This window comes from Thermobia domestica, chromosome 7, assembly GCF_964235325.1.
Source record: "Thermobia domestica chromosome 7, izTheDome1.hap1.1, whole genome shotgun sequence".
Taxonomy (NCBI): domain Eukaryota; kingdom Metazoa; phylum Arthropoda; class Insecta; order Zygentoma; family Lepismatidae; genus Thermobia; species Thermobia domestica.
In genome coordinates, this window is record NC_137460.1 from 112,173,463 (window position 1) to 112,196,767 (window position 23,305).

Here is a 23,305-nt window from a genome sequence, read left to right on the forward strand (position 1 = left end):
AACGTGAAATCCTAAAACCATGAACTTCATACCGAAACTCAAACCAGATTCTTATGTATCGAAGTAAAAATATTAACTACGTACTAAGCTATGAGAACGATCTTGAAGAATATGGAAGTATATGTGAGTGTAAGAATATAAACAGTTCTAGATCGTAAGATCTTAAATCCATATTAATATTTAATATAACTGACTACGAATAAATTTTCATGCTACTGCACGGCATGTAATTTAGGACGTATATGTATAGTATGTTACATTAATTATAAACTGTACGTCGTAGCAGGATGTCACTGTATACAGTCAACTCTGTAGCACTAAAAATAAAAGATATTTTAAAAAAGTATCATTGAAACTAAGTTTATTTCTTACATGTATACATTATAACTGTCAACTTAAATACCTGTACAAAATCATTTTAAGTAAATTATATAAAAAGCACGCTGGAAATTGAGAATGGTTGATTTCTTATTTTACATAAAGCTGTACATATTCTTTCAATGCGCTCGGCATACAATTAGAACAGCAGAAGGCACCAATCCTGAAAAAGAAATAAACGTAACTATTATCCCACTTTCAAGATGCAATAATACAAGTTTAACCTGTTTACGCATGGAATACTGCATTTTATGAAAGGTCAACAAACGAAAGAACATGTTACACACTCGTTCTAGACTATATAATTAGATCAGGTGTATGTCATGTAATTCACAGACCCATGCCTAGTTTTTCATAACGTAATCATTTTTCAAATACAGTACTTTTTTTTTTACTGGGAGAATACCTTAGGGTAAATGTATGCCGAAGTTACATCGCGATCGAGGTCGAGGTTTAAGTCGCGGTCGCACCCTCGATACTGGTACAAACCCATGGATTCAAATGAGTAAGCGCATGCCGAAGATGCACGCTACATCGCGACCTAGAGGTCGACCGCGAGGGAGAATTAGTGGTCGCGATGATGAACAACTGAGTTTCTTTTTACATCGATGTTTAGCGGAAGCATCGCTGTGGCTCGTGTTCTCATTGGCTCCTCCAGACGCGCTGCACGGAATAAAGTCTTCAATTGTTTAGAATTTCGTCTGCAGTGGATTGTGTGTGTCTACGCTCGAGAGGTTTTGATGCACTATTATATTTAATTATGAAAGACATATTAAAAGAACTAATGAGGAATGTTTCAGCAATATGGAATAAGAAATACAAACAACATGATAATAGGAACGTTTTAAATAGAGAATGGAAGAAAAGAGCAATTGAAATGGGAATGTCGGACAAGTTATTTATTTGACACTTATACTCTAGCTTAGTATTATATAAGGCAGTGGCGGTCACAGAGAGGGGGCTTCCGGGCTGAAGTCCGTAAATTGTAGAATTTTTAAAGAAAAAAAGAAGCTACTGTTAATCATATCTATGTTTAAAAACTACACCATTACCCCCAATTCCGAAATTAATAAAAAGGATTTCTTCTAAATTCGTTATTGATATAAGGTAAAGAAATACCTGTAAAGGCTGACACGTATCCATAGGGAGGAAACGTCGAATAATGGAATTTCAGTGCCGAAACTTCATTCGCTGCAGTTAATACCCCCTCCTCTCGAAACCTGAAGATATACCTGATTTATTTATCTATTAAATTTTACTGGGAAACGATTTCTTGCCTGTGTGCTGAAAAAGGGCATTTCTTCACAGAAAATTGAATAAGAGGTAAAAATCTTTGATTTAGAATATTGATAGAGATGAACGAGAGATGAGACTTAAATATTTTTGCAGGGGGCACGGTGGCTCAGTGGTAGAGCGTTCACCTCCGGTGCTTGGGGTCCCAGGTTCGATCATAGCTCGCGCCGTGTAGACTTTGTGATGGACAAACACCGTGCTCGTGGGTTTTCTCGGGGTTCTTCCGTTTCCTCCCACTTTCTTCATTCCACCATTTCATTTCATTCATTACTCATCATCACCGTCTCCTTTAGCCTAACCGGTATAATCGTGGGACGTAAAACTTAAATATTTAATTTCATTTTTTCAAATATTTTTGCGAAACAAGAGACAAGACTTTGGCATTTCTCATATCTCGTCTCGCGTCCATCCCTATTTATAAACTGTTTGTTCCTTTCAATTTCAAAATGTGGTTTCGCAGCGATTTTTATGCACTGACGGAATAATTTCATATGCGTCATAGCAATGTTTATCCTTCAACTGAGAACTTAACAGCGAGGGTGCGACCTCTTCTCTATGTGCGCCCTTCATCCATCGCGACCTAGACATCGAGGTAGCAACTGCGACTTAAACCTCGACCTCGATCGCGATGTAACTTCGGCATGCACTTACCCTAAATTTGTTACTGATATAAGGTAAAGAAATACCTGTAAAGGCAGGCACGTATCCATAGGGAGGAAACGCCGAATAATGGAATTGCAGTGCCGAAATTTCATTTGCTGCAGTTAATACCCCCTCCACCTCGAAACCTGAAGACATACCTGATTTATTTATTTATTTTTACTGGGAAACGATTTCTCGAATGAGTGCTGAAAGAGGGCATTTTCTTCACAGAAAATTGAATAAAAGGTAAAAGTCTTTGATTTAGAATATTGATAGAGATGAACAAGAGATGAGACTCAAAATATTGTTGCGAAACAAGAGACGAGACTTTGGTATTTCTCATATATCGTCTCGCGTCCATCCCTATTTATAAACTGGTCCTTTCAATTTCAAAATGTGGTTTTGCAGTGATTTTTATGCACTGACGAAATAATTTCACATGCGTCACAGCAATGTTTCTCCTTAAACTGAGAACTTAACAGTGAGGGTGCGATCTCCTCGCTATGTGCGCCCTTCATCCATCGCGACCTAGACATCGAGGTAGCGACCGCGACTTAAAACGTCGACCTCGATCGCGAGGTATCTTCGGCATGTCCCTACCCTTATTGCATTATATACGGTCTTCATTTATCTACAGCGAAGTTCCGACTTAGTTAAAACTTCCTTATCATTTTGTGCTTTCTTGTATTAATCGATAGAATTTCAAAGTAAACTGAACTAAAATAATTATTCACAGAAATTGTTTATGTAAGACATCATCGAGAAAATTACATAAACTTTTATACATGTAGAAATCATGGATAGACACCACGTTATGGAGAAAAAAAAATGGCTATCCATTTGCCTTTTAAAGATTTTCTACTCACAACCGAGATTAATTCTTATGACGAATATAGATCTAAATGACGAAAAAAAGACATGGTTTTATTCGATTTAACTACAATAACAGGTAAGAATAACGAGTTAGTGTTTTCCTTTTCTTTAGTGGATACACTTCACTGCAGTCATTTGAACTATTTTAATATTCATCATTACTTTTCTGGTTCTATCTATAGTAGTTTCACATATTCTATCCAGCAAAGAAGAATACATGTTCGGGGTGATGAAGCGGGAAACAGAGGGTGTAGCTGTTACCCTCTGAAAACTGTCACGATAATTTATGATTCCCCAAAGACACACATTTTTTCAGAGTTACCACGTATATGGTGAATGGCATGTTTGTGGAGAAATCCAAACAAATGTTTCCTTCTGATCATTTGGAGGGAGGAGATGCTGTAAATCAAGCTTCAGTGACACCTGACACATAGCTACCTAGCAGTTAGCGAGCAGACACATTCTGTCTGTCTGTCTTAGTCTTTAAAATGACGGACGAAAAAAAAAAGTTTCAGAACTTATCAATGAATATATTATATTTGAGAGGAGTAAATATGTTACTTATTTCACTATAGTTTAATTACTAGACTCCAGGGAGAATCTAGAGAGATTGTTTGAAAAAAATAATTAAAAACTAAACTTTTTTTTCAGTTTCGATACTTCCATCTCTGGCCAGAAAATAAAATTATAAATCAATTTACCTCGTATCACCACATTCAAAGTATACTTCTCGCATCTAGCATTCATTATTGACTCAAACAACTTTATTATTATTATCTCTTATATTTTGGTTTATACCGGTTTTCTGTGGTTACTGCCCTTCATGGTGGTTACCCGTTTGTTAATGTCGTAGTTTTCTTCCTGAAAAAGAACGCTATCGTGGCTTACTACCTACAGGAACTAGTCTTGCTTAAAAAAATGAAATCTTTGTGCTTAACGTCCCACGATTATGTCTGTAAGGCTAAGTGAGACGATGATTACGATTGATAATGGAAGAATTGGTAGAATGAGAAATTGGGAGGAAATTGGAGTACCCGAGAAAACTCACGAGCATCATGATGTTCACCACAAACTTACCTGGCCGGAGATCGAACCAGGGTAAGAGCTCTACCACTGAACCACTGTGTCCCCACCAATAACGTTTAAGTCGCAATTACATCCTCACAATATATTGCTGTAGAAATACACAAATACGAGTATTAATGCTCAATTCTAAATATGATTACAGACCTTGTTCTATTTTCAAATGATTAAATTGGAACAACAGAATTTTTAAGTTTCAATTAAATCATCACACTAGTTTTATATGCAGGCTGACTACAGGCTAGATATATCTATTGGTGTCTAAGCATGACTGTGATCTATTAGGAATTAGCGTTACTCACAGGCATTACCCTTTTATACGTAGCTAGCAGAATGCCCGTTCCTCGCACGGAAAGATATCGTTTTATTTTGGACATAAAGGGCAACGGGGCTGAATTTGGATGTAAACGGCATCAGAAGTGTCACTGTTTATCTCAGCGACTCCGTTGAAAACTATGGATTGGACGCTAATATCGGTCATTTTCCATCATTTTTAAATATTTCCCCTCCCCTAAGTGCTATCGTCAAAGTGAAATGATAAAAACTATCCCAGGTTCGATCCTTATCTATGTTGAAAATTTGATCGAGATCGGTTGGATGGTTCGAGAGTTACGAAGCTATTGACTGAATTTTATATACCTATAGGTATACGTAATAAGTATTAATTACGTCAACGAACTTTGCTCCAAAAAGTGAATTCAGCTAACGGCAAAGATAATTTCGAAGAGGGTTATCTCCAGCTTTGGACAAAAAGGACTTTACACATGGCTTTCCCCTATTTTAACGAAATTAGCTTATCGAGGTTAAACATACAAGAAACTGAAGAGTGAAAACCATGAGCTATTAAGGATTAGATAGTTCATACAATGGGTTCAGTTTCTGGTCTCAATTGAAAATATTTTTTACCTTTATTAAATTGTGTAATTACGTCATTATATTCTAACCATTTAATATTTACTTCATCACTTGCACCTTTTTTGTTTCCTTGAATTGTGATTTCTAGAAGGAAATCTAGATATAAGACTGGCCACCCGGTAAAAAAGTCTTTACAGTTGGGAGTAGACGGAGCAACTCAGCTGGAAGGGTCGCAAGATTGAATTCCGTAGCCTTGCAACCTTCTCAGCAACAATGGTAATGTATTCAGTGAGACCCGTACTAACTGCTACGGGAAGATGACTCCTTTCTGAGCCAGTTCAAGTGCTGTACAGACAGGAATTGACATATTTGAAATTGGTTTGTCAAATGTGATCAAGCAAAGCTGTGTGAATATATTTTTCAAATGAATGTACTGCATTCATTTGTACAGCCTATTTCAAAAAGATTGACAGCATTAATCAGGCATCTTTGGAAACAGTAAACCAAAGATGACAGGTTCGAGCCTCCAAGGATAAGGTCAACTGAAAAAAAAAAAAAAAAAAAAAAAAAAAAAAGATGTGTTTTCTTCTTAATAAGACATAGTGAAATATTATTAAGTGTAGAAAAAAGTAGCATTCATTAAAATAAGTAATGATTTTGTATTTCGAAACTATGCATACGTTGAGCAGTGCTGGTTTTGTCACCTACGTTTCCATGCGTAAAAACACACTTCCAATGAAAGGAAAGACACCTAAGTTCTTGCATCCATAATAGAATGAAAAAGACAAAGAAAAGAAAAAACAGCATTTGCAACGGATATAAATATAATTGTCTTGAAAATTCAGGTATGTTTTCTCAGGAGCTCGGCAGGGGTATTCATGTTAGCTCAGTGGTACAGCGCGAGACTACTAATCATAAGGTCGTGAGTTCAATATGTGGTGGGTGTTGACAGAACGTCGGTATATTACATGTGAATGTTAAATACAATTGAGAAAACAATGTAATAGCAATAAATTAGTGTTTGTACTGTATTTGTCATACGGAGGTTACTTCTCAATATTTTCATTACAGCACGAAATTTACGCTCTTGAAATATAGTCAAAGGCGTAAAAAGTAAATGTGGGTATAAACAGACAATATCCAAAATGGACCGTGGTTCCAGACAGTACGTTCATTATTCCCACAACTATGTTTACAGTAAGTTCACGATCCTTACAATCCCGATAATAAACTTTGAAAGAGAGAGAGAGAAAACGTAAGGCAGCCTCAACTTCTTATCATTGGTTTTCAGTTCAATATTGTGAAATGCTTTTTTATACGGAAGTAGTGAGATTTTGATCGCTCTCTCTCTCTCTCTGTTATAGTAAGTGTGTATGTGCGCGCATAAGTAAAATCTTGCTGAGTACATAAAAATATATATCCGTCTTTCTGAGTGAACATTAAAGAAAATTATCTGAACAATTGAAACAGAACTCACAAAATCAACACGCATAAAATACAAACTTTCCAAATGAAAAATAACTACTGATAATGTAAAAGCAAGGCACAATTGAACTGCCAATCTCTGCATTAAAAAAGGAAATTCCCGATCAGTTCAGGTGATAAATGTCTTTAAATACTTTTGTCTTCTACCCCCTTCCACATTTAAGTTCTTTGGCGCACGCAATGTTAACTCCATATTCGCTTTCCTAGAATTTATATGTGAATTGTCTATAGTCATCTAGTATTACTAGTCCAGTAAAGATAAGGTTGAGAAAGGAACAAATTAGTAACAAGCTGAAAATTGGTATGGAAGTAGGGGAATGTGTCAGGAATAAAATCCCCTAAAATCCCACTGTAGCTTTTCTCGCAATTTTAACAAATGACTGCCATCTTTAGACGACGACAAGGAATTTATGGAATTCGTCACTCCTTACGTTTATCCCTCTAGCCACCGTTCTAATTATCACAAATTCATGAATCATATATGCGTGCAAAGCTTGAAACACAGAGAATTTAATTAACATATATGCCCATCGTGCTAAATTTCTAGAAGAAGAGGAAGAAGAAAACAGCTTTTCTTATTAAAAAAGGTACATTTTTCAGAAATCATGATAAATTTGCAACACTAACAATTATTGCACATTAACAAAACAACACCAATAGATGTCCTTAATATTTATCTCAAACATAGCCAACAATGACACAAATCAATGCAATACAAGCTGAGAAAAAATGATAACCAATATTACTTTCTGACCTCTCTGTACAAACGTGCATAAGGTGATATTCACTTTCATGGCTCTAGTTACCTTCTATTTTTGCATAGGACCAACAGTTACAGTATATATCATTGGAAATCTTAAGAAACGTAAATTCGAACGAGGTAACACTTATACTAATCAAGCCCAATCTGTGGAAGAAGCATAAAACCCAAAATTTCGGGACAAAACATGATTTTCATATTAATAGTTTAAAATTTGCAACACTAACAATTATCGTACGTTACCAAAACTCCACCACCGTTTTCACTGTCATAATTATTAATTTACTTTAAAATGGGGTACATTTATGCCAATGGAGTAAGCTTTTATGACACATAGTATTACATGACATAAATATAGCAAAATAATAATAATAATGTATTAACAGTATTAGAAAGTAGCAAAAATTGGTAGTCTCCTTTGCATTGGAAAACTGTAATCCACACACTTAAAATCACTCTCAACTACAATAATCATTTGAATGTAATTGTGTTTTAAATGTCTTGTTATAACTAGAATGCAATTTTCCTACTAGTATTCTTCAAATCGAACTTCATGTTTACATTAGACGTTAGTATGCACTTTAAGAACATTTTTGTAACGAATTCATTCAGACTTATTTTATGAGATCAATTAATGAGATTATCATTGTTATCTCCTTCATCTCCATGGTCTTCATCATTTGGTTGTGCATTCATTCATCCAATTCCTCGACACTAACGACATAAATTAGAGCACACAATTCCTGCTTTCCGAAAACCACACCTACGATCACAGTCATTTTCACTGTTAGAGGATATTAAATGCATGACAATTACATGGAGAGGGTTCCTTGTTCATTATTGATGGTACAAGAATATCTCCTAATATTTTCCATTATATTCAGTCGCTCGCATATCGATGAGCGATACCTCGGCTCAAAAAAGTACACTGTGAAAGAATGAATTTAAGATACAAGTTTCAACGTACACACGAAAAGGTTATGGCCTTTCGGATTTAATCATTGAAGATATAAGCACATTCATGTTCTGAATATTCAAACTGAAGCCCACGTTCTGTACGATGTAATATGGATGATACTCATGTGGTTGAAGACACCAACATGCCCGAATTGGAATAGATTCATGCGGCTGATGACAAGCAATAACAGTAACTGCCAAACATCTCAAGTAGTGATTCTACCTTTCATCAATCAGTCAACAAGCGTAGTTGCTATGTGCTCGGAGCTTATGTGTGTGAGCAAAGAATGTGCAGGAAAATAGCAAGAAACGTGCGTAGTCACGTTCAATCAACTTTCGTACGTTAAAGCATGTGACATTGTGTAGAAATCCTGATGAATTACCGTCGGTGGTTGTTAGACTTGGGGGTTTTCAACACATTAATGTCTTTTATGGGAGCAGTTACATTTATAATTAAAAGTAGTGGCATTGAAGAACTTGGTGTTGTGTGTATGCTAGTTACACCATTTCACATATGATGTCAGGCCATTCTTACGCTCGTGCTTTGTGAGGTCGTTTTTTAACACAATTAGCAATTGCATTATATATATTTAATGAATTAGATCACACAGAGGAGTTTGTAAGTCAATTGCGAGATGTTTGTGTTGCTCTAATGACTAAAAAAGATATCGATGCTGATGTAGTTGTTCAATGGACGCAGCTGCAAAAAAAGCCGTACCTCAAAGTTATTTGTCCCGTACTTTCAGCTAGTAGAAATTATGCGTCTTGTGCCGAAAGACTGGAGACTGGGATCTTCATCTTCACTGCATACGAGAAATGCTACCATACTTCCATACAACTGGGCATCTTTCATGTGCCAAATACGCACATCTGTACTTATAAGAAATGTTGCAGTTGGGGGATGAAATTGATCCTCATTAGTTCCAGTTATTTACACGAGACGGTTACTTCACTATTCACAGGAAAGATGTACTTTGGAGTGGTATATGGTCTGATATGACAATTGAGCAGATCTTAATGAGAGTAATGAATAGCACTAGTGGACTGACCCATCGGAAAGGCATGACTGAAAAGGTAATATAGGTGGGTCTAGTATGCGAGCAGCATGCCACCTACGAAAATGTCTTGAAAAGTTATCAAGCAAAGATAGGCATCAAATTCACACTGGTCGGCATGTGGAACTGCACCAAAGCAATGAATCGCGTGATATATTACATGTAGAGAAACTCTTGCGATAATTTTGCCAGCATTCGCCATTGCCTTCATGTCCTGCGCTCGTGTCCCTAAACACTGGCATGGTAGGTAATGAAATGATCGACTGTGAAAAAGCTAAGGAAATCGGATTGGCTGCTATGGAAGGAATGTTTAAACATATTTTTGTAAATGTGAAACTTAAACAAAAAGATAAAGTCATCCCACTATTCGCAATGCACAATGCAGTGCGCATCCGTGATGAGGTACTGGCTATACACACCATGCTAGTCTTCAACCAAATCATATACATAGTGAAGTCCAAAGAAGAATTCCGACAGTGTTTTGCTTACGAGCTTGCACCTTATCCACTTTCTCTCTTCAGAGAAATGTCCATGAGGACAACTAAAAAGTCTGCTTTGTGTGATATTTGAATATCGGACAGATTCTAAAACTCAAATTGAAAACACTGTGTACGTTATAGATGGAGGCTGACTTCTATCTCATGTTGTTTGGCCACAACATGGAACATACTTGATATGTACAACTCGTATGTATCATATGTACTCACAAACTTTGGAACGAAAGCAACAGTTATTTTTTTATGGGTGTTGTACTGAAAACTACAAAAGCCGCCGAACGGGAACGACGTAAGTCAAACGTTCACTCAGTTTTGGTGTTATTCAAAACGAAACCGTATTATCAACTACAAAAGATAAATTCTTGGGTAATTATATATATATATATATATATATATATATATATATATATATATATATATATATATATATATATTTGACACAAGCTGGAATTCAAACCCAGAAAGCAAGAAGTGATACTGACGCACTTACAGCTAAAAGTGCTATAGCCAAGCCTTTAAATCCTTGTAGGAGCGTCGTACTAATTGGCGAGGATGTTGTCATTTTAATTCTTTTGCTTGCACAAGGTAATAATCAGTACGACATCACATTTCGGAAGCTAGGGCGTGGACAAGAAGTGACGAAAGAATTTAGTACTAAGAAGTTGCAAGGTACATGTGCAAATGTGCTAATTGTTTTGCTCAGTTACCATGCTTTAACTGGATGCCACATGATGTGGTTTGTATCGACAGAGAAAGAAAAATGCATTATAATTATCTCAAAAGCAAGAAGATTTATGCCGATCACTTGAAGTTTCCACCCACGATAATGTTAGTGTATGATCTCTGATTGAAGTTTGCACATCATTTCTATTAACACTCTAAGATTGTCCAGCAGTAGTAATCTCATTGGATGAATTCCAGTATCAATTATACATCACTGCAGTAAGTCACTTCCCTATTCACAACGAAATACAGTTAGCAACATTGCTACCTACCAGTGATGCCGCGAAACATCATATCTTGAAAGCGTATCATCAGGTTCAATTGTGTCGTGGAAGTGATATGCAAGCGGTTGAATATGGATGGAAAACATCAGGAGATATTCTTGTACCAGCAAGAATGAACAAGGAACCCTCTCCATGTAATTGTCATGCATTTAATATCCTGTAACGGTGAAAATGACTGTGATCGTAGGTGTGGTTGTCGGAAAGCAGGAATTGTGTGCTCTAATTTATGTCGTTAGTGTCGAGGAATTGGATGAATGAATGCATAACCAAATGATGAAGACCATGGAGATGAAGGAGATAACAATGATAATCTCATTAATTGATCTCATAAAATAAGTCTGAATGAATTCGTTACAAAAATGTTCTTAAAGTGCATACTAACGTCTAATGTAAACATGAAGTTCGATTTGAAGAATACTAGTAGGAAAATTGCATTCTAGTTATAACAAGACATTTAAAACACAATTACATTCAAATGACTATTGTAGTTGAGAGTGATTTTAAGTGTGTGAATTACAGTTTTCCAATGCAAAGGAGACTACCAATTTTTGCTACTTTCTAATACTGTTAATACATTATTATTATTATTATTATTATTATTATTATTATTATTATTATTATTATTATTATTATTATTATTATTATTATTATTTTGCTATATTTACGTCATAAAAGCTTACTCCATTGGGAAAAATGTACCCTATTTTAAAAAAAAATTAATAATTATGACAGTGAAAACGGTGGTGGAGTTTTGGTAACGTACGATAATTGTTAGTGTTGCAAATTTTAAACTATTAATATGAAAATCATGTTTTGTCCCGAAATTTTGGGTTTTATGCTTCTTCCACAGATTGGGCTTGATTAGTATAAGTGTTACCTCGTTCGAATTTACGTTTCTTAAGATTTCCAATGATATATACTGTAACTGTTGGTCCTATGCAAAAGTAGAAGGTAACTAGAGCCATGAAAGTGAATATCACCTTATGCACGTTTGTACAGAGAGGTCAGAAAGTAATATTGGTTATCATTTTTTCTCAGCTTGTATTGCATTGATTTGTGTCATTGTTGGCTATGTTTGAGATAAATATCAAGAACATCTATTGGTGTTGTTTTGTTAATGTGCAATAATTGTTAGTGTTGCAAACTTCTCATGATTTCTGAAAAATGTACCTTTTTTAATAAGAAAAGCTGTTTTCTTCTTCCTCTTCTTCTAGAAATTTAGCACGATGGGCATATATGTTAATTAAATTCTCTGTGTTTCAAGCTTTGCACGCATACATGATTCATGAATTTGTGATAATTAGAACGGTGGCTAGAGGGATAAACGTAAGGAGTGACGAATTCCATAAATTCCTTGTCGTCGTCTAAAGATGGCAGTCATTTGTTAAAATTGCGGGAAAAGCTACAGTGGGATTTTAGGGGACTTTTAGTATGTTATTCCTGACACATTCCCCTACTTCTATACCAATTTTCAGCTTGTTACCAATTTGTTCCTTTCTTCGCAGAAAAATGAGTTATCTTTACTGGACTATACCTCTAATCTCATATCCTAATTAATTAATTCATTAAATTATTGACTCTTTAACGAATCTGTGAGTCTATGAGGACGACTCGTACAGATTCTGGTAAACTTTGCTCTGAATCACTGCGTTAAAATTAAGACTCCTATGAGACTTGAACACGGCCCGAAGCTCACTGTAAAAGAGCGCAAAAACTATTTAATTCGGGTAACCTAGAGCCCGTCTCCGCTGTTTATATGAACATTTACATTTGAAATTTACGCCTTTTTTCTAAAACTGCATTTTTTCGATCGAAATTTTGCCCCTTTTTAGCCAAAATTTTGCACCTACAATCCCAAACTCTAGTGATAATTAAGTACACATTATTTGATGTGACATGGATCTACTAACAATCTAAATTAGTTTTGTTGCTTCACGTGACTTCAAAATGCCGAAGAGAATGGGTTCTCACAGAAAGCCTAAGGATTAAATGCCTCTTTTCATTTATTTATTTATTTTTATTTTTAATATATGAACACTACCCTGAAAAGAGAGCTACACTTACGAATCATATTTCATAAGCTCTAGAAAACATACGTTTAATATCTATTGCATCATCCTGAGCAAAAATTTAATTTAATCTCACCTAGCACATCCAACGGTTTCTCATAATCTTCGTCGGTGAATATTTTCTTTGGAAAATTTGTCATTAAGCTGAACGGCCCCATTGCATCGGTTCTATTCATTTCAACATATAATCTTACAGCTGAAAGTTGTTCCTTAGCTCCGAATGTCTGAGTCAGTGCTTCTCCATTAGTAAGTCGAATCTGCAAGTTACGTACAGTTATAGTATGTATAAACCAAACAAAAATTAACACAAACACATTTCATATATATATACATGAAATTTATAAATACACCGTATTTCAAAAAGAATTACCTGATTTTGGACAATAATAATAACGGAATATGGAACGTGCCGGCAAGGAAATGAGTGTTGTTTGAGTGGGCGTGGTCTAGAGTTTCAGAAAATCGCCGTTAGATATCAGTCAATGCGTGTTCTCAGTTTCCAGTCAGTCAGAAGTAAGATGGCGCCCGTTCAACAGAAGGCGTTTTGTGTGCTTCAGTTTACAAAGACTGAGTCAGTGATTTCGGTCCAGCGTGCTTTTCGTCTCGGCGTTTTGGCATTGATCCGCTTGTACCCAAAAACATTCGTCGTTAGTATCGCCAATCTGAAGGGACAGGATGCTGTAAACTCCATAACTGCTGTAAATGCAGATACATTGTGTAGAGTTTATGACGAATTTAATTATCGTCTAGATGTGTGCTGCTGCTGCTGGTGGACACATAGAGCATTTGTAATACTATAGCTAAAACTTGAAGATTTTGTGAGTATTTTGCAATGTATCCCATCTTTGTACTATGTTTTTATCAATACATATGGACTTTTAAAATCAGGTCATTCTTTTTGAAATACCCTATATAATGAATTTTATCTTTACTTTGACCAAAAATCACTTTAGTGCTTACAACAACATTTATTAGAGTTCACAATCCAATGTTGCAAATTGGTATTTTAAAAAAATGATTAGTATTTCATTTAAAATTCAGTGTGTATCGTGAAGAATAAAATAAAATATTTAATTGTTGATATTGCATTATCAGTAATTTACTTATTATTCAGGCCTCCCAGCAGAACATTGAAAAAATATAGGACAGTTTGGTTTCTACAATAAAATGTAACGCTCTGAAACAGAAAAAAAAATGTATTGTAAGAAAAGGCCACCCCTCACCCGCCAACCTTCTAAGACTTTCCAGTATTCACTGCAGATTTTCCGGGGTGTAGTGGTTTTCAAAGCTAAACCAAGTTTTCTTATCAGCAGTAAAACTGTCATATGGTTGTTAGCGGCCACGTGCGGTTTGTCAACCAGTTAGATGTTGCCCGTATTACAAAAGCTTAGCCGTTCTCCCTGTCGCCAGGGTAACAATGAAGTCTCGAACTATTCTTTCTGAGTGTTGCAAACCAATAAGCAGATACATAAAACCAGAATAGCCATTTAAAATAGCGATAAAATACGTACATGTCATTCAACAAGTAATTTTCTCTCTTATTAATATAATAATAATAATAATAATAATAATAATAATAATAATAATAATAATAATAATATGATAATTTTTACGTCCGAGCCGTTTCGGGCTACTGTGCATTTTCGGTAATCCTCGGAAAATACAATAGATCCTGGACCGCACGTTGGACCGATATTGTATTTTTACCCGTATGAATCGGGTTTGCCCGATTGAACCGTATGAATAGGAATGACCTGATAATCCCGTTTTTATGAAAACAAGCTTAGTCTGTCCTTACTGTAAATGGTGTGTTGTTTCACTTTATTGTCATAACACAAATTGTTCTAATTATCATGTACGAACTCGTAACGAGTCTATCGGGTCAAACGGTAGGCCAAACACGGGTCAAACGGGTTCATCAGGTCTAAGGATCGAGTAAACCAAACGCAATGGGTATCGGGCGGGTACAGTTTACCCGAAAAGTTCAAGCACTAATTATGGTTAAAGTCAATACTTAAGAGCTCTAATTGTCTGCATTCACTTTTTTCTTTTTTCTTTCCTTTTTTTTAGTTAGCCGACCAACGAACTTGCGGATACATAAATATAAATGCTCAAATCTAAATTATTGCATTATATTATTGCAATGAGTATCAACGTGATTTACTATTAGGAGTTAGCGTGATGCACTAATGTTAGTTTTTTTATAAATGTTATTATTATTATTATTATTCGACAGGCCATCTGTCTATAATGACAATTTAAAACTTTTGTCTTAAAAAAAAGAAATGATTAAAAAGCATTCTATTAAGTACCTGAATCCTCATATGTATTAATGTATGCAGGTTAATATCTGAGTAATAAAGCTATCATTATTAATTTCCTGTGTATAGTGTCCTAATTTGTAGTTTGTCCACTTTTTATACACGTGACGAATCACATTAGAAAGAAACTGATTAATTATATATTGACCTGTATAACTATATCTTAAAGTTAGAAATAATATACTTACAAGCAGAGCAGATAAACAGGCTGAATCTTTATTAAGCCTATTACTAATATTACATATTATTATTAGCAATAATAATAATGATAACTAAATTCCTGGCGCAACAGCCTTTAGAAGGCCTGGACTTATGGCACTCATTTCTGTGGGGTAATGTGTTTAGAGGTCTGCACGGGCTCGGGCTACTATGATAACCGTAATGGGGTTAGCCATACTGAGAGCTCTATACAGTTCTACCTGAGTTGGAGCGGCAACGCCGGAATCTAGTTACAATGAAGGATTTATGGTAGAGACAAGTAAACCCTTAGATCTTGACCTTCGAGGAAAAAATTGGTTATGTTTTGTCGCGTACTATACCAACAATTTTGACTACAATGCACAAGCACAAATTAGTAATGCAACTGGAAGTACACCCTGTTTCAAAAAAGAATATACGTATTTCGAATGAATACATTTATTAAACTTTAAGACATACGAATATGAAATTTTACACACATATTTACGAATTTCTCAAGCTCAAATTACAGTTCAAACTTCAAATTACAGATGTTCAATATGTCCTCCATCAGCGACACGAACAATATCACATCGATACTCAAATTCCTCCCATACTCGGGCAAGCATGTCCTGCGTCCCTGATGTTATGGCAGTACGGATCTGGTTCTTTAACTCTTCCAGGTTCTGTGGGAGAGGTGGTACAAAAACGTTGTCTTTAACGAAAACCCATAGGAAGAAGTCACAGGGTGGACAATCCGGTGACCGTGGAGACCAGCTGAGACATGCTAAGTCGCCAGCTCCTTGACGACCAATCCAACGGTTCGATAGGGTTTCATTCAGATATTCACGCACTTGGTGATTCCAGTGATGGGGTGCGTCGTCTTGTTAAAAAATGAAGTTGTCTTTGTGCAGCCTCGGAAACAATCAGTTTTGTAACATAGCGAGATACTGCTGACTGTTAACCGTGTTTCCATTAAAGAAGAATGGGCCGTAAACAGATGATCGGAATTTCGCACAAAACAAATTGACTTTGGGCGAATCTCGTACATGTTCAATGACTGCATGTGGGTTCTGTAGGCCCCGAATTCGAACATTTTGTTTGTTTACCTGACCACTAACACGGAAAGTCGCTTCATCACTGAACACGATGCGTTGTGCAAAAGTGTTATCATTGTGAATAGCATCCAGAATCTCGTTACAAAATGCCACACGTTTGCGTTTGTCATCAGAACGCAGAGCTTGTATCAGCTATAACTTGTACAGCTTCATAACCAACCAACGTCTCAAAACACGCCAAATTATTGTTGTCGGCACTTGTAGCTCCCGACTGGCACGACGAGTTGATTTTGAAGGACTACGTTGGAAAGCAGTTTGAATTCGTGCAACATTTTCTTCAGGAACACGAGGGCGGCCAGGACTCTTTCCTTTACATACACACCCTGTATCTACAAACTGTCAATACCATCTGCGAATGTTTTACCCATTCGGAGGATCAATTTGGTACCTCAACCTGAAACGTCTTTGCACTGTAAGCACGGAATTGCACTTCGCAAACTCAAGAACACAAAACGATTTCTGCTGCGGAGTAACCATTTTAAATATATGACGGTTACCAAGCAAAACAGAAGACAACTGACACCCAGCGGCTATTAATATAAACTAGACTATGTATTCGTTTCTCGAATAGCCGAGCCGAGGCTCAGCGATCGATAGTTTGGACAAAATAATTCTTCGTAATAGGTATATTCTTTTTGAAACAGGGTGTATTATTTCTTTAAGGATACCACCTCTTTATCTATTACACATTTCACTTACTTTTTTTTAATGATTTTTATGCAAGCAATAGAATTTGAATAAGGCATTGAAAATGGTAAAAACACTAAAAAATGCACCTTCAGGATTGTTAGAATTTAGAACATATTGGCACTACCTCAGAATAAAAAGAAATAGTTAACTCATTTATAGGATTACCCTGGCATTTAACACTTTCTACATCTCGCTATTTATACATAATTTTGAACACACGCAAAAATATTAACTATTTCTCTACCTTCCTATTATCCTTCTAGATCTTTTATTTACAGATGAACTTTATTTTGACATTACTTTTCATTACTTCGTATCTTTCTAATGAAAAAAGAAGACTGATAACTTATATCTCTGTAATGAAATATTTGAATCTAATTAAACATTGAATTATTTGATCAACGTATTTCCTTCTGAAATAAATAATGTTAACAGCATTTCATTCATCATAGTTCTGCAAATTAGATATACACTTCTAACAACTGTTATACAACATGAATTTTAGGACATTTCCAATTTATAAATAATTTCCAGGATTTTCACCATTTTTCTGCTTTCCATAACTTTTCCAGGGCGTTTCCACGACACATTTTTATTTCCAGATTTTCCACGACGCGTGTGGGAACCTTGCATATTATGTACAGCAATATTGGAAGGCGTTGGAGTATGTTGGTGAATACCAACACACCTCCATGCCTAGCCAATACTGCTGCACACACTGCTGAAAGAAAATGCTAACACAGCTTGCGTTATAAGAAACTGAAGCATGGCAAAGTTCCTCAGCTAAGCTTCATTGGGGAAGATTGAGCACATAGGAAACAAAGAAAGAAAAAAGGAATAGACATGGAAGGATAGGGAAAAAAATTTTTAAAAAGTGAGGATTAGTGACTAGTTCCTCAGTAAAAATAAATGCTAATATACATTTAGCATATTGCTAATATATATCAATTTAGCCCTTGGCCTGTATTCTTAATAATTCTATCACCGAAAAATATAGGAAATAAAGGACAAGATAAAAATATGAGACATATATAGGACAAATATACACAAATTTCCAAAATATAGGAAAAATAGGAAAATAGGACAGCTGGGAGCCCTGATTATCATTAGTTCTAAACAAAATAGATCACTACTCGAAATTTTATTTAATTAGTTATCCACATATTTAAAATTTTATTTGATAATTACCCAATTTTCAAATTCTATATAAAGCATATTAGACTAATTTATTACTAGGCTAACTCACAAGCCGTACAGAACTCTCAAATCTAAACTTTTCTTGATAAACTTGGAATGTCTAGTTATCTCAACAAAGTAGCATAAAATATATTGAAGAAAAGAAGACAAGTGAACGCATTTATTTAAAACGAAAGAAAAAAACCTTTATTGAGATCACTGAAAACAATTAGAACATAATTTTATTCAGTTAAAGCTTAAGAATTTCTTGAGGGAGGGAGGATCCTGACATCAATATCTCTCCTGGGCTCAAATGTAAGTCACACTATACGGGACCAGAGTGAACCTCCTCTTTGTCATCACTAGTTGTTCCCTCCAAGTCTTCGGCTTATATACAAATTGCCCACACACTACGACATCTCTTCGTGTCAGGTAGGAGACAGTGTAGCTATTGACAACTAGCCTGACTGTGAACTATTGGGAATTAATATTACTGGGACTGAGGCGTTCATAATACGGACTAACAAGATCTAAATAGTTTTGCCTAGATGTTTATGCAACCTGTAACTTTTAAATGTTTTGAAGTTTACATATTAGTGTTATTCAAAAACCAGTGTGATTTTTTTTCTTTGTAATAAGGATTATTATTATAAATAATGATAATCAGTGTTTATGGTAATTTCGCAAAATTTTGTGCTTCTCCCCGTGTTCCGACTACCCTCAATAACCAATTTACAAGATACCTTTGTCTGCCATACATATTCCTTTATGATAGTTTCATTCAAACATGGAATGTCGGTGTTAAATCAATGTATTGGGAATATGAATACAATCTTGCAATGAAGTAATTATGCAAAAAGCAATAACTAAGGAAGTAGTGAAAAAAGATGTTTGACTGGTTGCTTTTCCCAACGAAACATTTGCATGTAAGCTAGCATGAATACTCAATGTTAGAAGAGAGGCCAGAGAGCTTATTGGTAGAACGCTCATCCCTCGTGCGTGGAAATGAAATTAAATCTTTCAGTTTTACGTCCCACTCTTATGCCGGTTAGGCTAAAGGAGATGGTGATGATGAGAAATGAATGAGATTGATGGAATGAAGAAAGTGAGAGGAAACGGAAGAACCTTGAGAAAATCCAGGGCGTTTGTCCAAAACAAAGCTCACTTGACGCGAACTGGAATCGAATCAAGGACCCCATGCTCTCTGGTGCATGGGTCCATGGTTTGATCCCAGTTCTCGGTAAGTCAGTTTCCTAGTGAACAAACACCTGTGCATAGGTCTACTCGGTTCTCCTGTTTCCTCCCACTTTCGTCATTCCACCATTATCATTCATTTAATCATCACTGTCTCCCTTAATTTCACTGCATATTCGTGGGACGTTAAACTAAATAATAATAATAATAATAATAATAATAATAATAATAATAATAATAATAATAATAATAATAATAATAATAATAATAATAATAATAAAGAAGAAGAAGAAGAAGAAGAAGAAGAAGAAGAAGAAGAAGAAGAAAACTATGAAGAAAATAAAACAAAAAGTAAAGCAGTGAGACAAGTCTGTTCGTACTGACCTTGTAGCCATGGTTAGTATACGTAACTTCGGCAAGGATAACTTGGGTTCAATTCCCAGTGGAAGTTGTGGTTCGGATCCCATGTTAAACTATAAGTCGGATCCACGTCTCTTATAATCTATGCAGAAAAAGAGACGATAAACAACAAACCGATCAACCAATGACCCATCTCTATTGGTCCGTTTCTGCTTCTGTATTGTTTATATTTCATTATTGTAATATCCGAAGTCCATTAACTATTTGAATGTCATGGCCTCTCTCTTGCCTACTCTCCGTCGACAGTACGTTTTCTTAAAAGCTAAGTGTCTATTTAACACTTTCGGTATGTGCCTGTTATAAAGAATCATATAAACACATGGTTATGGAAGTCAATATTGCGTAGACACGTTGTTCCTCAGTGATCATTCTTCTTTAATATTAATTTCTTTCTATTTGTACTTTTTCTCTTACCAGTCTGATGAATCGTTTAAGGAAAGGGAAAATATAAAGAGTTTGGTGCTTTTTTTTTATCCCTGTTAAAACTTCATACTTTTACGTTAAATATACATTCTAGAGGATCTACAACTAATTATATGAAGCAAAGTATGGTTTACCCAACTTATATGAAAGAAAGTATAGTTTATCTTTGTGTCCGTTATTTTATTGACATTTTTATCATTATCACTAACTGAAATGCCCGTTCTTCATGGAAAATATTTTACGCCCATTCCCCTATAAATACGCCTTTCAGCGAAAATAATTATAAAGACCCATAAGATACTATGTTTTTGGCATAAATTTGAACTCTCATAATCCCTTATATGCTCCTTAATCAACGTGCCTTGATAAAAGCAACTAAGATAGGTACTAACTATATTCCAAATTTCATTTCAAACGGGTAAGCCGTTTTCCATTATGTGATCACAACAACAAACAGCGTCCATACAATGTGGTGAAAAATACAGAAACTGCAACTTCCACTCCTTAAAACCGGAATTTTGGTAAATATTGAGCCACGTGTCCAATTATTTGTAATGAAGAGTTTATAGCGTTTCATTTTCCTAACTTGAGAGGCTGGTGAGAAACTATTTTTCGCGTTAACTTTGAGCTTCTTATTTTTCTTAGGATACGCCCTTTAATCAAAGTGATGATTGAAATCTAGCTCAAAGTAGGTATTAAGTGTGTTCCGAAATTCATTTCAAAGTTTCCACTCGATTTTCCGTGATGTGTTCACAAACAACAGACAATGTCGCTTTCAATATAGAAAAAATATATATATATAAATCTCTCAATGCCCTGGGCGCCTATTAATGTGACATTTTCATTCTTTCATATAATAGTACAGATTTTAACCCTTTCAGGAGCGGAGTTTTCGAAAACGCTTAAATACATATTCCTTTATTTCTAATTAAGAGTTTATATATTAAATTTTACATTTCCTTCATTTTCTGAATAAACGGTAGGAAAATTACAGAAATTGTCCCCATTTCCCCCTTTAGAAACGGAATTTTCGCAGACGCTAAAATATGCTATTCCATTATTTTTATTTAAGTGTTTAAATATCGATTTTCACATCTCACATTGGGTACTTCCCCTTCTTAAGAGCGTATTTTTAGAAAACGCTGATGATACAAACCCGGCTCAACACAAGTGCTATGTTCACAATATCACTTTAAACGGTGAAGCGTTAATCTTCGTGGAAAATTTAAAATCTCTCTCCTCCCCTACGATACCTATTTTAATTAAAGGTAATGATAAACACCCAGACAATTAAAAGACAAATGATATGCTGCTTTCATACGGTAAAACATACTGCGGCCGTTTATAATTAACCTTAGTGTTAACTATGTTTTAAAAAAAAATAATTTTAAACCGTTCACCTGTTCCATCACTTTCGCAATTTTATGAATACAAAATGGCAAATTAAAATATAGAAATTGCCTTCTTACTCCCTTTAAAAGCAGATTTTTTAAAACTTATTTTATTAAGCGTGTTAACTTATTTTTAATATGGACTTTATATATATATATATATATATATATATATATATATATATATATACACATCGAGTTTCATCTACCTCAATTAGGACCTCCTGTAGTATACAATTTTAGACATACTTTTTGAACCCACCTCCCTCTCTTGTCATTAGCATATGCATTTTAACCAAAGTAACATATAGAAACACAGGCCGATCCAAATGCTAACTATTTTCAAAAATTCATTTTAAACTGTGTGAATACATTCTGCTTCATATAATAATATAGAACTAAAATAAATAAAATAAAACTAGAAAAAATAATAACAAATTAGGTTAACACTATAACATTGGATACAAATGAAAGTAAACTATACGGTCTTTCGCTATTCGCTTCATCATATGTATACTTTTTTTAGTTGTCTGTTGTTATTTTTCTGACAATTCGTTAATTTTCCATTCCAGCTTCACGATTCCTTTATTTTGTACATACACGAAGGTAGGCCTAATTGTTTAACAAAATTAATTCGATTATAGAACTAGAAATATTAAGTGCATAATTAGTGACTCAATAATGATGGTAGTGAATCACAAAACTGAATAAACAAACTGTTTAGAAACTTTTTCCTTTTTGTTAATCTCTATGTCATTGACAAGAAAGATTATTAAACAAAAATTTAATTCTTTGTCTTTTAAACCTTCACTGCAAAAAACTATGCATATATGAATAGATTTTTTTTTACAAAAAGGACGTTAGCCATAAAAATTAATGCTACAAAATCTGTAATTCGTCCGTTGATCATTAATTATTTACCTGTAACTTTGTTTGTGAGTAATCTCGTTGCGGTTGAACTATAGGTTGTGGTGGTGGAGGTTGTGGTTTATTTTCCACTGGCTTTTCATTGTCTGGAGGCTTCATGCCATATTTTTCTCTCCTTGCTATTTTATCTTGTTCTATTTGTTCTTTTATTCTCTGTCTCGCTAACTTCTCCTCCATTTTCTCTCGCTTCCTTTGTTCAACCAGCTTCTTCATTTCGTCCTCTTCGATTCTAGAAGAGAGAGAAGCGTGCATTATGGTGGTGTTACCTTGACACTATAAACTCTCTAGTACTACACTGACAAAGAAAATCTTTTAAGTTTTACGTCCCACGGTTATGCCGGCTAGGCTAAAGGGGGCGGTGATGATGACAAATGAAAGAAATAGTGGAATGAAGAAAGTGGAAGCAAACGGGAAAACCCCAAGAAAACCCACCCACACGGTATTTGTCCAGTACAAAGTACAGTGACAAAGATTGCAGTCCAAATGGCATATGTAAAACTGAGTTAGCTCAGCG

General features: G+C 35.1%; 1 protein-coding gene across 1 annotated transcript in view; it reads right to left on the reverse strand.

The window, feature by feature from the left end:
* Window positions 1-344: 344 nt before the first annotated feature.
* Window positions 345-23,305, reverse strand: part of LOC145690353 (UBX domain-containing protein 1) — a 40,888-nt gene continuing 17,927 nt past the window's right edge. The window contains exons 5-7 of the mRNA XM_081765166.1: window positions 22,786-23,020; window positions 13,031-13,211; window positions 345-541 (exon numbers count right to left, since the gene is read on the reverse strand). Of these exons, the coding sequence (XP_081621292.1) occupies window positions 498-541; window positions 13,031-13,211; window positions 22,786-23,020 (460 nt within the window). The 3' untranslated portion in view covers window positions 345-497. The remainder of the gene's footprint in view (window positions 542-13,030; window positions 13,212-22,785; window positions 23,021-23,305) is intronic.